Source organism: Aotus nancymaae, unplaced genomic scaffold, assembly GCF_030222135.1.
Source record: "Aotus nancymaae isolate 86718 unplaced genomic scaffold, 86718_ANA_hifiasm-v0.15.2.pri h1tg000015l_0, whole genome shotgun sequence".
In the NCBI taxonomy this organism is placed as follows: Eukaryota; Metazoa; Chordata; class Mammalia; order Primates; family Aotidae; genus Aotus; species Aotus nancymaae.
In genome coordinates, this window is record NW_026988426.1 from 8590039 (window position 1) to 8605674 (window position 15636).

Consider the following 15636-nt stretch of genomic DNA (forward strand, 5'->3'; position numbering starts at 1 on the left):
AGGCTGAGGCAAAAGAATCACTTGAACCAGGAGGCAGAGGTTGCAGTGAGCCAAGACTGCGCCACTGCACTCCAGCCTGGGCTACACAGCGAGACTGTCTCAAAAAAAAAAAGGAATCACTAGAATTGTAGCACTGATTTCAAAGAGGATGTAGACTAAGCCCTTTATTTTCAGATGGGAAACTGAGGCCCAGTGACCAACACTGACTAAATCTAGATCCTCTGATTGGGCAATGGAAGGACAATCAATATGCAAGTCTCTCAACTGGCTCCGTATCCACTGCCACCCCCATGCAATCTAAACCCTTGCCTGGAATATTGTTCTATGCTCCCCACCAAACCCACCATTGCGCTTTCTAAAATTGACAGCTTAAATACTTTAAGTTGTTTAAATTATCTCAGATATTTCTGTGATTAAATAAAAGGGTCATGAGAGCCTAACGTACCTAAGCACAGAGATACATCCATACCTACGAGGACCTTGATTGGTCATTCAAACAATCTACATCTCACTACACCACTTTCTCTGCCTTCTAGAACCTTGCCTTGAATTGTAAACTACCAATTAAATACTAGATTATATAAATATATTATGTAACTCTCTAATTTGCTTCATGAGGGCAAGTTGTCTTTCCAAATAAAACACCAGATCCCACAAAGCCCAACTTTAATGACCCATGGTACCTATCCCAGTGCTAGACCCCCAGCAGGCAAGCCGACCAGTGCTCACTGTTTAGAAATTGGAGGAATTCAGAGGAGATATTAAAATAACAATTAGTTCTACAAACTAGAAGCAGGAGCCCCTCCCTGCTCCAAATCACATGTTGGTAGAAAAGCAAAACAACCAAGTGCAGCCCTGGTCAAAAAAAAACTCAACCCACATTAAACATTATCACACATCAACCCTGCTGGTTTTCCTAAATTTGTATATAAAACATTAAAAAGATTTTTTAAAAAGACTTTTGAAGTAGGACAGGGCAGGGAGCATAAGAATAACAGTCAAATAATTTACTTTCTAAAGGGAGGGAGAGGAGAAAGGGCAAGAAGCAGTAAAGAAAGAGGAAGGGGGCAAATCGAATTCACAAGAAGCCATGTGAACTTGGGAGTTTGCAGAAGGCAGCCCTGAGTTAGGAGAAATGAAGTGCTCCTTTCTTCTTCCCACCCCTCAGGGGGTGATCTGTGACTATCCGTGAGCTAAACTGAACTACTCATTTGTGGAAGATTGGGTTGGTAGGAGAAGAGCACAGATGAGAGTAAATTAAGCCAGCTCGATTTTCTCTGGCTCTCTTTAAAATTCTTTAGTTAAAAAAAAAAAAAAAGACTCTAAATAATAGCATCAGCTGCTAATCTAAAATGTTATCTGCTTGTCCTAGCCCGCCAGCCTGCTTTCTGGGTGTGTTGGGCTATAGAGTAAGGAAATGTAGAAGTGATAAAAGTCTACTTAAAATTAGGACTGGATCTTAGAGATGGCATAAACCTCAAGATCACGTTGTCTGGGGCAAAGACTTTGAATGGACAGGGATCCAGCTCTGGAGATAAGGCTAAACAGGTTCACTCTCTTGCCCTAGCACAAGGCAGGTATCCTTTACTTCGTAAAGATGAATTCTACCTAGAAGCCATATACAACTGGAAGATGAAGGGAAGACTTCTTACCTCTCTGAGTCTGTACATGCCAATTCTACCTGACTTTGGAAGGTAACAGCCACTGTTAAAACACACACAGCACAAGGCATCATGACAATGTGAGCCTATCACCCTGAGCTGATGATACCCTAGGATAAAAATAGTGGCATAGGCTAAATTATGGAAGGTAAGCAGGTAAGCCCTGGGGTTGGACTATTTGGGTTCAAATCCCATCTCTACCACTTGATAACTGAACCACTTATTTAACTTCTCCAAGCTTCAATTTCCTCATCAGTAAAATGAAAACAACATCATACAAAGTGGTGAGAATCCCACAAGGGCCCTTCCAAACATTTATCATATTGCCTGGCAGGAACTAAGTGCTCAGTGAATGAATGTTAGCTAATATTAGTCACACTCTGCATTTTTCTATAGCTTTTTCTTAGATGCCTTCTGATCAAATTCTGATTCTGTACAATGCAAGCTTTGACTAATGGCCTCAAACTTGGTTGATATTTTTATGCTTCTACAAAAATAAAAGGCCCTCATGTAATTTTATTTGATTAAAAACAACCATCATTACTGCTAGTATTACTATTACTACTTTCTACGACTATACCACCTGGCTTATGAAACATCTCCTTTTTTTCTTTCTTTCCTCTGTCACTCTTCCCTCTCTCAAGTTTGCATATGCTATCTTATCAACTAGGAATTTTACTTCCTTTGTAAAAACATAGAGTATCCTTCAAATCCAATCTCAGTCCTATCTGGCTGTGTAACCTTGGGCAAGCTTTTTAACCTCTCTGAGACTCAGTTTACTCATATGTAAAATGAGAATAACAGGAGTGTTGACTATAATGCTATTGTGAGGGTTAAAGTGACACCCATGAAGTGCCTACCCATGATGAACCCTTAGCAAGCATGAGCTATTTCTCAATTCTCACCATTATACAATGGATTTCTTTATTTGGGGCAGTATCAAATTCTCTCCCTGCATGAAAAAAGTACAGAAAATTATGTGTGCCAAGTAGCCTGTATGAAAACCTAAATATAGAAATAGTTTAGAATATTGCAAAGAAAGGTTCACTTCTGCAAGCCTCATTATTCTGAACATCAGGACAATCGTGATGATAATTTAAAGTCTGACATCCAGGTCCTCAACTGCTAATGCAGTTGGATTTGCTTGTTTTAAAAGAATATCTGCACAAATATTTTGGGAAACAGTTTACATGAGGACAGGGTCATGGTTGATTTATGACATAGCTACCACCAAGAACAGTCCGAAAGGAGGGACTGGACAACGAAGAAGCAGGCATCCTCCACCCTCAGCTCCTGGCTGGACCCACCCTGACTCCTGAGACAGAGTGAAGAGGGGCTCCTGGCACACACAAGGCAGTGGCAGTGGAGGGACAAAGGAGGGAGGAGGACGAAGGTATTGCATTAATGGGTTTTCCTTCCCATGACTTTCATCAATTTTGTTATATAGAAACAGATCCTTTAAAGCAATTTGGATAAATCTAAGTTACATGTTAACCTCCCTTTGCTATTCTTAAAACAGGTCAAGAAAGTAGGAAACTGAGAGGAAATGGAGGGACCTTGATTAGGGGCAAGGCAGAGGCGCAAATGAATAATTTCCTGATGTGTCCTTATTCCTTATCCAGTGGAGTCCACTGGGGCTAAGAAGGCATAGGTTTTACAGGAAGCTTCAGATGAATCCACCTTCTTTTCACAGGGTAAGATTTACTGCCAATTCTGAGCTCCACTTTGACTGCAATGACATGAAGCAAGGAGTCCGTATTATATCTACTCTTCCCATCTCCTAACATCCAAGATAAGCAACGGAAAGAAATGGAAAAGATGGACGATACAGCCCACAAGACCTGGGACAGGCTGTCCTTGTGAGGACTGCTGTCTCCAGCAGTGAAGACCCTAGGCTGGCAGCAAAACCTGCTATGGATTTGACGCTTCTAATTTACAACCCAATAGTTTCAACAAAAAATGGAGTACCGTTGGCAAGGGGAACTTAGTCCATCTTTCATGGCTGGAATGTTCAAACTTGCCTAACCACTAGTTGGGTGGACTGAGAAGCCCATCTCTGATTCGGCTTTATGAGAACTTTGATTCTCTGACCAAATGCATACCTCTTGTGGGCTGAGTGGAAAATACCAAGTCAGCAGCAGCAGGAGCTAGCAAGGGGCTTGCCTGAGTGGGTTACTGTCAGTTAGCAATGTACAGAGAAGGCTTACAAAGAAGAGCAGCCTCTGTTCTGGAGAGGTAAACATACCCAGCTATCACAGTCTTAACTTTCTGCTCATCTGTATGGCCCCCTTTAAAGAGAAAACACAAAGAAAATATCTAGATAGGCTAAACCATGGTGTCATGAGAGCACAGTTAGAAATGGAAATTTTGTGTGGCCATATACAAATCACTTTGGGCAGCTGCTCTCTGGTTATGTAATTATTTGTCTAGAAGCCTCAGTATCCTTATCAAGAAAAGAAGTATGCTAAGGGTCTCTACCTCCTAGTGTAGAAAGAAGGGTAAAATGATCTATCTTGAGGTTTAGCACGTTGCCTAACGTGGTAAATTTCAGTAAGTTAGGACGACTACATACTTACAAAGCAAATGGGATGAATGAACCTATGGTATCTTGTAATGCTAACATCGTTTTTATTCTAAACTTTGGTGAAGTGAAAGAGAAGGTGCCCTGAGAGTGCTGGCTAAGAAATTGGGGCTCAGAACTGAGAACACAATGGCAGATTTGCAATGGCATCTATATAACAGGATGCACATGTTTTTTAACCTTGAGCTGATGCTGATGGTTGCCTGACAAGTCAACTGGTAGGTTAAAAGAACAATCACAGTGCTTGGACAGCACTGCACAATTAGAACATAGTCATTTTCACAGGGTTGCAGTCACACACGGAGATGCCTGATAGTTGTAAATTCCTAAGGAGCCCTTAGTTCTTCTAAATTCTCCCAGCAAACCACTCTCTCCAATGAATAGTCATCAAATAAGTCAAGAACCACCTACACCTGGATTATGCTGCCATTGAATGGTGTTCCTTGAAGATCAGGCTATAGTAGACTCTTTCTACAAAATAGCCACAGGTTACACCCTTGCTAAAGCTTGAATGGGTGTAATATACATCTTGTGACTTTACATCTCCTCTTCACTTCTCAACATACAATAGGACCTCCACACCATGTCAAGCCCAAAAAGACAAATTGCAAAACAGAAGCTCTCCCACTGCCTATGGGCCAGAGAATGGAAGTCATTCCACTGGTAACTGTTGCCTCCTGGTAAACCCAAACCATCTCTTCTAGTGTCCCCAAATTCTGTAAACTGAAGCTGGCCCACCCAGAGCGGCACCACTAAAGTCTACACATTCTATTAGAAATTCAAGTATAGGCAGTATCTTCAACTAGATCAAGCTATTAGATATTAATGTTCAGACAACACCTACCTCACTCCAGACCAGCATGGTACCGAATATGACCTGTAACCCATCAAAGAAATTGTCCCCTATGATGATCACAGTCGCGCCTCCCGTCGTCCATCCTTCACTCGGGCTGATGGCTTTGATACAGGGAGTAGCTGCTTTTCAACACACATGAAAAAGAGAAGGAGTCTGCTGTTAGAACCAAACTTTAATGATGAAGACTTGAGAAAAAGGAAAAAAAAAATCTTTTATCTTTTCACTAACAGAAAGTCCCTCAAGATCTCAGCATTTCCTAGCCACATTAGGACCTGAAACTTAAGGGTGCCACTACAGATTTTAAAAGCATTCTTTTCATTGTTTCTATGAAGATACACATATTTTACCCAAATCTTTATCGAACCTGAAACTTTATGAAATAAAACACAAAGTAAATTTCAATTTGTAAATGCTAAGAATTTTTTTTTATTAAAAATGGGTGACTTTCTGGAATATATTGGAAACCTTACAGAATTGCTTCATAGTTAAATATATCTCTTGAAAAGAAAACTTACATATTTTTAGATAAACATTGCTATCCAATAGGAAGCTAAGAAAGAGAGGAGCCTGGAGCAGGAAATGATTCTTGCTCCATGCCTTCTGTCTGAAACGCTAACATAGCAACATGTCTCATTAAAAATCATTAAGATTTTTTTTTTCAAATAAATGTCATAGATCCCATTTTACAGATGCGAAGATTGCAGGTCACTTGGGGTAAATTATGTAACCAAAGAGCTGAGTCAGGGCTCAGCCACAGAGTTTTCCATGACCTTTGCTTTGCTGTCTTTCCCAGGCATAAAACCCTAGAATTGACTTTTTCAAAATTTCATATCTCTTTTCTTTCCATTATAAATGGTCCTTGGAGATGGGAAATAATTTGTAAATACTGTGATTCCAAATAGACTGGAGGTGGTTTGTTTAATGAGCATGGCATACTTTCAACAGAATTGCTGGGCATAAATGTAATTGTTGGATTGTTTTTAAAATCTCTCAGAGGGCACCTTCGTGCCACTGAGGATTTTTAACTCCACAATGTCATGCTTCTGTTCTCATGATTACTTTTATGAAGAACAAAGCAAAATCCTAAAGCAAGGGAGATATTGTTCAAGGAGAGAAAATGGGACCCTCATCTTTAATAAAAAGTTTATTAAGTATCCAAGGCTGACTTTCCGAGCACTGAAGCCAATGAGAGCACTAGTTAATTTTAACAGGAAAAAAACTGGCAAAAAATATTTGGACTTTGTCAAATTTGGCAAAATGTCACGCTTTAACTTTTGCAAGAAGGAAAGAAAATATTAAGTCCAGCCCGGTGGGACCATTGCTCACGTGCCACCACACAAACAAGTAGAATGGGTTTGATTTTGATTCAAATTAATCTTAAAAATTTGCACAGAGAAATTTGGAAATATCCAAACTAAACATTTCATGTTGGCTGAACTCATAGCAATGCATTGACAACTGAAACTCGGCAGTTCAGATGATTTTTCTCTCCTCTACTTTCTCGCAAAAACAAAATAATTAATCAAGAAGATGTAAATGATTCATAACTTGACTTGAAATTTCTAGTCCGATTTTTTAACATACATAGAGGTTGTGATCGGTGTTCCACAAGCAAAGGGCTTTGTCATAAACAAAAATGACCTTTAAAAGTACAAATGTTTAAATGCATGATTAAGTACTCCCAAAGCAGTGGTAGAATATGATGTATGATTTGAATCGAGTTGTAAGAGAAATAAACTATATTTAACAACTATATAAAGTTCTTAAAATATAAGCAGTTTGGAAACATTTTGTTAAGGTCTCCAAAGATCAATTCTTAATTTATAACTCAGTCTACTTAGTTGTTAGGATGGAGTACAAAAGGTGTTACGATATCCTTGGTACTTCTGAGAAGAACAGGGTATCTGTTTATCTGGAATGGTCTTGAGAGTCCTGCCTGAGTCAAAGTATGGAATCCAATGGGGTCATTAGTTGCTGACCCTGTGATTACCCACACAGACCGCAAAATGGTCTTGGTGCTTACTATCAGTTCTAGGTTTGGAATTTATGTTAATTTTTTTTTTTTAAATCACACATGCATATTTCCTTAGCTAAATATGGTCTCCTGCAGGCTTTCTCTTCATTGCACAAAGGGAGGTGGAAGGGGGGTCTTTCTATGTCTTTGAGAAACTCTCCTACAGGAATGGCCTTATAATAGCATGGGCAAGACCTGCTGGTTCTGAACTTGACCCATTCCCTCTTTCTTTCACTTGTTATATGTAAGATACAGAAGTCATATAGGTGTACATGCATGTATGTGTATGTGCTTTCAAACACTTCCCAAGGAAAGTTGCAATGTTTCCAAATACTGTGAGCAATTTTCCAGAAAGAGAGCTATCTGTCAACGACTCAGAGGAAAGAAAGAGCATCAAGTTTCCAGAGATAACCAGGTGAGGAAACAATATTTGACATCATCTTCTTAGTTTTAGAGAAATAAAGCCTTAAGGGAAGTACCCCGGGAAGAATGACATATCCCTCAGTCCATCCTACCTCTACACTCAGCCATCCACTGGCCTGCTTCAAGACTATATGCCATTCTTAGAGCAGGTAAGTCATTCAGACCTTTCTAAGTTTAGACCTCTAAGGGTTCCAAAGTTCCTCGTATACATCTGTTATAACATATTAGTCTTGAGGGGAAGCTTTGTGACACCTCCCCACTGGCAAGTTTGAAAAATATGTAAAGGAATCCTGAGCTATCCCAGACAGAGAGGATGAGGAGGGGAAGCTAGTAGCATTTAGTAACTGGAGGTCAAACCAGGTGTCGTGGCTCACACCTGTAAACCCAGCACTTTGGGAGGCTGAGGTGAGAGGATCTCTTGAGGCCAAGAGTTCAAGCCTGGCCTAGGCAACATAGTAAGACCTTGTCTCTATGAAAGGTTTTTAAAAAAAACTACCAGGTGCAAGCCTGTCATCCTAGCTACTGGGGAGGCTGAGGCAGAAGGACTGCTTGAACCCAGGAGTTCAAGGCTGCAGTGAGCCATGAGTGCACCACTGTACTCCGCCTGGGTGAGACTCTGTCTCTCAAAAATAAATAAATGAATGAATGAATGCTAAGTATCCAACAATGCATGAATGAATGGGATAGTCCCCATAAATGAAGAACCCCAAAATATCAATAATGCAACATGGAAAACACTATGTGCACGAATAATGCAACATAGAAATGTGCAACAATAATGCAACATAGAAAACACTGTGTGCAAAAGAGAATCAGGCCCAAGAGCTATTGTTAAGAATTCGCAGACCCACGTAGACCAAGGCAAGACATTCAAATGAATACAGCAGCTCAGACTCTCAGAACAAACATGCGATGAATGGCCACTGACCCTCAACATCTGTAAAGCAATGGGAAACGATGAGGGTGCTGGTGAATTGCATGTGCCCCAGGGAAAGGTGGCAGCACCACTCAGCTTCAGCCTTCGGTGACCCCACACACATGCAGGCCCAGTGTGGTCTGGGTTTCTGGTCATCTTTCCAAAGAAGCCAGGAAGCCATATTTTTATATGAAATTTTTCAATCTTTAAATGTTGGAAACTAATTCAATATATTTTTTAATGTGTAGGCCAAACAAAATGTGTGTGGGCTGGCTTTAACTCACAGGCTGTTGTTTTACACTTTAACCCTAGTCACAACACAACTGCCAGGCTAAAAACAGACCTGGAAATACTTGCAATTGTGGCCAAAACTATAGGTACCCAAATGTTCATTGCAGTATTGACAGCAAAAAATTCAGATGTCTAGGTCCCCCCAACAGGGGAGTGGTTAAAGAAATTATGGTATATTCATACTATAGAATGCTAGGAGTGTCATTCAAATACACAAAAGAATTCTATTAACTGATATGGAGAGATTTCAAAATATGTTAAAAAAACAATTTGCAAACTAATGAACAGTGTAATTAAGTTTATTTTTGAATGATATCTGTGAGCCTGTATATGCTCTAGTATGTGTATGTATGCAATTCTATGTGAACAGGTATGATGGACAAAGGTCTGGAAGGAAGGATATGCATAACTGTCCCCAGAGGGTCCTTATAAGAAGGACTAGACAGGGGTTGACAGAAAAGAAAGACTATTAACATTTATTCCCTACATATCTGTATGATTTAGATTTTTTCAATGTGTACAAATTAAGATACTATGTAATAAAAATAAAAAATTAAGTTGCAGCAGAACATTTAATTCTATGAGAGAGAACAGTTGTACTTTTCAGAGCAAAATGACATTTTAAAAAAGCAAAATAAAACAAACAAACAAAACAGCTGCGCTGACCCTGAGCCTCGCCTTCTCTCCTCGTGTTGGACACGTTTTCTCTAAAAAAGCTCAGAGTACATCCAAAGCAGCCAAGGACTTGTTTCTTACATTCGGGATACCCAGAGAAAAACAGAGGGAAGACAGGGAAAAATCACTTTTAATAGTCACAGTGGATAGATTCAGTGGAATTTGACTGTGAAAAGATTTATGAAAGAGTTCAATTCAGCACAGGGATGTGATAATCAATACAATTCTATCTCCAAGAAAATATTATGGAATGTGGGGGTGGTATTTGAATACAAAACCACCTTTACCAGCAAATTCTTGATTTAATTAATACAAGATTCTTTCTTCCTCCCCAATGAATTTTCACACTCTATCCGAAAGGCCAGTAAGCCAATTTCTGGTTTTAAATCTCATTAAAAATAAAAGTTTAGGGTCGAAGGGGGTGGGATTCACCTCTTTTTTTAAAATCCCTTCCCCCACCCCTCACCAGCCACGAAAGTAGAGATTTTCCTTCCCTCAAACTATGACAATAACATGATTACCCTACCACAGTTTAGCATAATGGCTCTGAAATGCTCGTGGCACATTGCAGAGTTAAAGTGGAAATTATTAGGTAGCTCTTCTTTGTTATAATAATGATCACTCCACAAATAAAAGCTCTTCTCCCAAAGGTACTGCAAGGCACAAAATGCTAATTCTGAAGATTATGTGTGTGCTTTTATTAAATATTACTATGCCCTGCCTGTTTGAGGGCTTCTCTGCTCTGATTGTTTTATGAGTACCATGTTAATGTCATTCCCATCTTGCTAGCAGCAGGCACACATTTTAGCGTTTGTATGAGAGTTGATCAAAGGCCACGTGCTGGGGGAATTGCTGAGAAAACACGGACAAGCGATAAAAATCTAACAGATTAATTGGTTTAAATTTCATTTCAGGGTGTTGAACTTTGGCTCAGGACTCTAATACTACACCGTGAGTCAGGGCCTAATTACCAGATTTCCAATTTGCTTCTTGAACAATGGTAGTGGTGAGAAGGAAAAGAGAGGGAAGAATAAAAAAAAAAAAAGGAAAGAAATTGTTCGGCTCCAGTACATATTTAACAACTAATGTTCTGTGTGCAGACAATTGCACCAGGGGACATTTGCTATCACCTGCTCTATCTCCCGAGCATTTATATTTCCTTCAAATAGCCACAGAAGGCAGAAGAAATCACAGATGCCCTCGGTAGTTTAAAATTTTCTGATTTACAGAATAAGTGTTACATGATTCAAGTGCCTGCACACTCGCACTGGGAGCATCAGTCTCTTTATTAGCAAGGTGAATTTATAAGCTGGAATCGCACTTCAGCCTCCAATAGAAATGATCTATTTCATTGATAGAAAGCAAGGGCCAGGAGAGCCATGTTTACCTCAGGGTTTATGGGTGGCCTTGGGAATAAGGGTTAATTGAGCTCAGAGGTGCCTGCCCATTGAGGTGAATTAGTGGTGTGTGCAGCTATCAGCAGGGCCCTAGGGCTGCTCTTATTTTTCCTTCTGAAATCTCTCTGTGCTGTGATCAATACCTCACCTGTTTGGGGTAGCCATATATATGACCCAGGTTCAACATTTATCATATCTTATCCCCAAAATGAGGCTTTTGTGACAGTCAATGCGACATTATGAAAACCTAATTAGAGATCTAGCACTTGACTTTTTTCTCCATTCCTGTATCTAAATACACTGGAGAAATAACACTCTGTCAGTTGATAAAATGTACAAATTTAGAAATTTTCTAATCTAAATCTAAATCTCAAGATGATATAGGGTTCTTTTCCATTCCCATTACATATGGTGTATGAAAACAGGCATACTCTCCTTTTCCGGAGTTCTATTAACCAGAACTCTCTATTAATGAGCATTTCTACAAAGCAGACCCCTGATGCTTACAATGGAAGCGAAGATGCTGGCACTAGCCTTTACTGGCTTCTGAGTAAAGACAGAAATATGTAAGTATGTTAAGTTGATTTTAACATTTGGAGTATGACTGTATTTGAAAATGGGCAAGAGCTCCAGTTGTTCAAATGCCACATCTAGCACTTAGTGCAACCTCAAAACAGTCTCTTACCTTCTTTAAGGTGTAGTTTCCATATGGACACTAATAGAGTTCCAGCAAAATGCACAGAAAATGCCTACTTGTGTTTTGTTGTTTTACTATGCACCAGCTACACAGTATGCTAGTATGTTAGTTGCTGCTATAATAATTATCATCAGCTCCCCATTAACCAGAGTTTATTTATTTATGAGAATACCCTATACTTTCATCAGTCTAGATTATGTAGTTTATTGTAAAACTTTCCTAAGAACTCCCAGTTCAGCTGCTTGCTAACATATCCAGCTAAATGTACCGAGTAGGTGGAATTGGCAACAGTCCCTCCAAAGTAGAATGTTTTTTTAAGGATCTCATTTGCCTGGAATGAATATTAATGGGAAACTTTTCAGAAATGAGGAATTGACTTTAATGTTATTGTCCCAAATTTTTGAGACTTGGCAGAAAACGTAAAACCCATGAGCTCAGCTCATTTCTACGGGATACTTGTGACCTCGTAAAACTCAGGCTTTTCTCCCTTTTATCTCCTTAATTTTGGTGATGTTGTGCTTGGGAGAAACTGTTTGAGAGACTATCGAAGGCACAAAATATTCCACTTGGACTCAGTGGACAGATAGCTGTTCCTCCTGCTCAATCTGAACACTTGTTTTTTGCTGGTATTTTTTTGTTTTTTAGTTTTGTTTTTCTGGTCAGTGATGACCTTCCTGCTCACAGCTCTTTAGCACAACAACCTGCCTTCTTTGATCCTGAAACTAGCAGCTACTAGACAGGAAGGAGGACAAACAGAAGGTTTTCCTCCAGCTGGAAGACTGCTCCTTTGTATTTTCACCATGCTCAGGAGGCAAATCTATTCTTTATCCATTCTCCAACTGGATGCTTTAGAAACCAAAGGCAGTTAGAATGCCTGACCTGAACTCTGGTACCAGAGTATACAAACTTCACTTTCAAAATGCTAACTCCAAATAAACAAATAAACTCAGCCAATAAACAAACAAACAAATTTGGCGATTTCCTCATGCAAGGTGTAGCAGTCTTTATGACATTTAAGCTGTTGCTTTAACTTGTGTTACTAGGGATTTGTTTCTGCCTTACTTTATTTTCTCCAGTAATTGCATTACGCACTTAAGCATTTTATTGTTTATTAGGGTTTTTATTTTATTTTGTTTTGTTATTTGTCTGCATTTATTGCCCTGTCCACTAGCATATCTAGATATTACTTGGCAAAGAATCATGTATTATATATGCAAAAGAGTCGTGTGTGTGTGTGTGTGTGTGTGTGTGTGTGTGTGTTGCTTGTCACTTTAAGGAGAAATGTAACCCATGATATAGAGATTTCTCAATACTAGATGCAATTAAACCTATTAAATATTAAATGAGAAGATTGAGAATTTCAAGTGTTTTTCATCTTTTATTCCAAAGTGACTTCATTTGGCAAGAAAGCCCTTTGCTTTGACAGTATTAATGGCTCTCGCAGAAAAGAAGAAAAGGAAAAATTCATAGACGCTATTTGGAAATGCAGCTCCAACGTCCGTCTACATTAAGGCAGTGATAGCCTAGTGGTGAATATCTAGATGTACCTAAACTTAGCAAAATAGCATCTAAGTTCCAATTTATGCCATTTGCTAATTATAGACTAAGCCCAAATTATATTCTCTTCCTATTTTGCAGCTTTCTTATTTTATTGAATTAGCAAAACTTCTCAACAATCTATGGACATAGCACCTGAGCAAGGGAAGGACAAAAATGCTGGTGCAACAGCTATAACCCAAAGCATTCCAGGGCAAGCACTTTTGGATACCCGAGTTTGTCTGTCTGAGATCCAGAACTGTGTGCAGGTTCATTACACGGGGTTATTTGACAATTTAGCAGTAAAAAATCTTGACATTTTGATGTACCTGTAACTTCTAAATTGCACTTGAAAGACTTGTTGAAGGCTTTTTGATTTAATGACACACAACATAGATTGTTTCATAATATGCAAAAATTGTTTGTTAACGACACTGCAGCTCAGAATTTTATAACTCAAGGTGTGACTGCACTGTTTTCCACCTCATGTTTGATCTGCCAAATCCAAAATTAAAATGTACAAAATATTAATCCTAGAGCAGCCAAAGGTAAACACTGTCATCAGTTCTTCGGGTTCCCCCCACACCCCCACCCCCACCTTATTCTATGATTGTCAGTCACTCCATTGCAAAGCAATGGGGAAAAATTGTCATGGAGGGTAAGAGAATTTTCAAAATGAATTATTCATAGATCCAATTGTGATATTTGTTGCAACAATAGTAAATTCACTTGCCTCTGATTATATAATAAGTAAATAACTCTTTTCTTTCTGACAAGGAGAACTTTCATGCGCAAAATTATTTTTAGTCCAGTTATTCTTATTGTCCTGTTGTAAGAAAAGTTTGGGAAACGAAAGCCAGGGGGAAAAAGGAAATGAAAATAACCTTCCAAAAATGAGCACCCAATATTGTGAAAAGAGGAAACAATTTCAGGTTAAAAAAATATGCAACTGCTTCTTCAAGGACTACTCAAGTCTTTATTCACAAGCAATCTTCCTGGGCCTGGAAAATCATAAAGTCAAATATGAGCAAGTCTAGTGGAAAATCTGTGACGTTAATCTTGGCCAGAGTCGTATTTTTAACAGGCCTTGAATGTGTGTGCCGGATTATCCAGATGGCCATACAGGAATCGGCCTGATAGGATTAAACCTTTATGCTGAACTCTGCTCCATCTGTTCGCCAAGGTTTGCCTTTCCTTATCTGAATATGAATTTTTAGCCTTCTTATGTCTGGAGGCAGGACCAAATTCAGCAATAAAAACATAGATGCATGCAGATAATTTAGCATTTCATTAGTTACTCTCAGTTCATATTACCTTAGTCTTTTTCTAGAAAATGTTTTTGCTATGAATTTTGCTACAAAGAAATTTTAAAACATGTAGAATCTACTTTTTTGTTAGAGTGTTTTGTCTTTCTCTTCCTATTGAATTCTAGGATTATTCAATTCACTACTATAATAGGGGTTTACATTGATGTTTGCCCACAGAGATAAAAAAGGAAGACATGGTAATCTCTTAGCAGAAGTTGACTATAAGACAAGACGACGTATAATTCCAATTGGATAAAGGATCCAAGCAGAAGATATTCATGTGTTTTCTTCTTTTTTTCTATTACAAGAGGATCAGTATTAGTCATTACTTAAGAAAATTAGCTACAACACTGTTTTTAGCATTTTTTTTTTTTTTTTTTTGCTGGGGCAAGGGCAGGGGTGTGGGGGCAGAAGCTATAATTTAGAGCTTCATCTGGAGTAAAAAAGGCTGACATTTGTTTTGTCCTCCATGCATATATCCCTAGAAGCAGTGAAGTTACTTATCAACCAGCTAGAAAATTTGGCTTAGGGCAGGTTTCAGGAAAAAGGCCAGTGAGTTGCCAATAAGCCAGAGCTTGGGAGATGGCTCTGGGTTTCAACTCTATGACAAAGACAAAGGGAGGGCTCTGACTACTGGGCACGGTGGAGAGGATCAGTGACAAATTTCCCAGGCAAACAATGTGCGAATGAATGAAAAAGTTGCATGAGAGAGGGATCTTTTAGAATCCTACTTTCAGGCTGGTTTATAGCAACATGATCATTAGATGTGCTCAATGTGTTCACAATGGAAATGTCAAGAGATGGCAGCCTGGGCACCCTTGGCCCTAAGAAGAGAGGATCCCTCCAGCAGTCTAGCAGGATTCCACAGGCTTCCCTCTCATAGCACCCCCACTCACACTGGCTCTTGGCTCTATGCTGTCGTGAATGTGGGGGTCAAGCAGCTAATCAAATAATTTAGGCTTTTCCACTCACAAGTATAGTTATTATACTTAAGTAGTACCCTTAACTGAACATTCAGGGGACAGAGAACAGTCAGACTTCCCACTTAAGCTTAAGATGACTTATGTGTATTGCTATGAATGTGCACATAAACATCTTGTAAAACACAGGTCTTAGGCTCCTGAAACTTACAAGCCAGGTAATAAGGAGTGGTTCCCACTTTGGAAGTAGATGGTCCTAGGTAACGAAGCCTACTATAAGTCATCTCTTGTAAGATGGGCATGTTCACACACACAGCCTTACTGTCTATCCTCCATCCTGAATGAGGACAACTGACTGGATG

General features: G+C 39.2%; 1 protein-coding gene across 10 annotated transcripts in view; it reads right to left on the minus strand.

Moving 5' to 3' along the window:
* EBF1 (EBF transcription factor 1) overlaps window positions 1-15636 on the minus strand; it is a 410966-nt gene that overhangs the window by 98403 nt on the left and 296927 nt on the right. For 5 of the 10 annotated variants that reach the window (XM_012461041.3, XM_012461037.3, XM_012461039.3 and 2 more), the window contains exon 9: window positions 5087-5217. In XM_012461041.3, coding sequence (XP_012316464.1) covers window positions 5087-5217 — 131 coding nt within the window. Of the gene's footprint in view, window positions 1-5086; window positions 5221-15636 lie in introns of all 10 variants that reach the window. The other 5 variants (XM_012461040.3, XM_012461036.3, XM_064376492.1 and 2 more) reach the window with 1 other exon arrangement.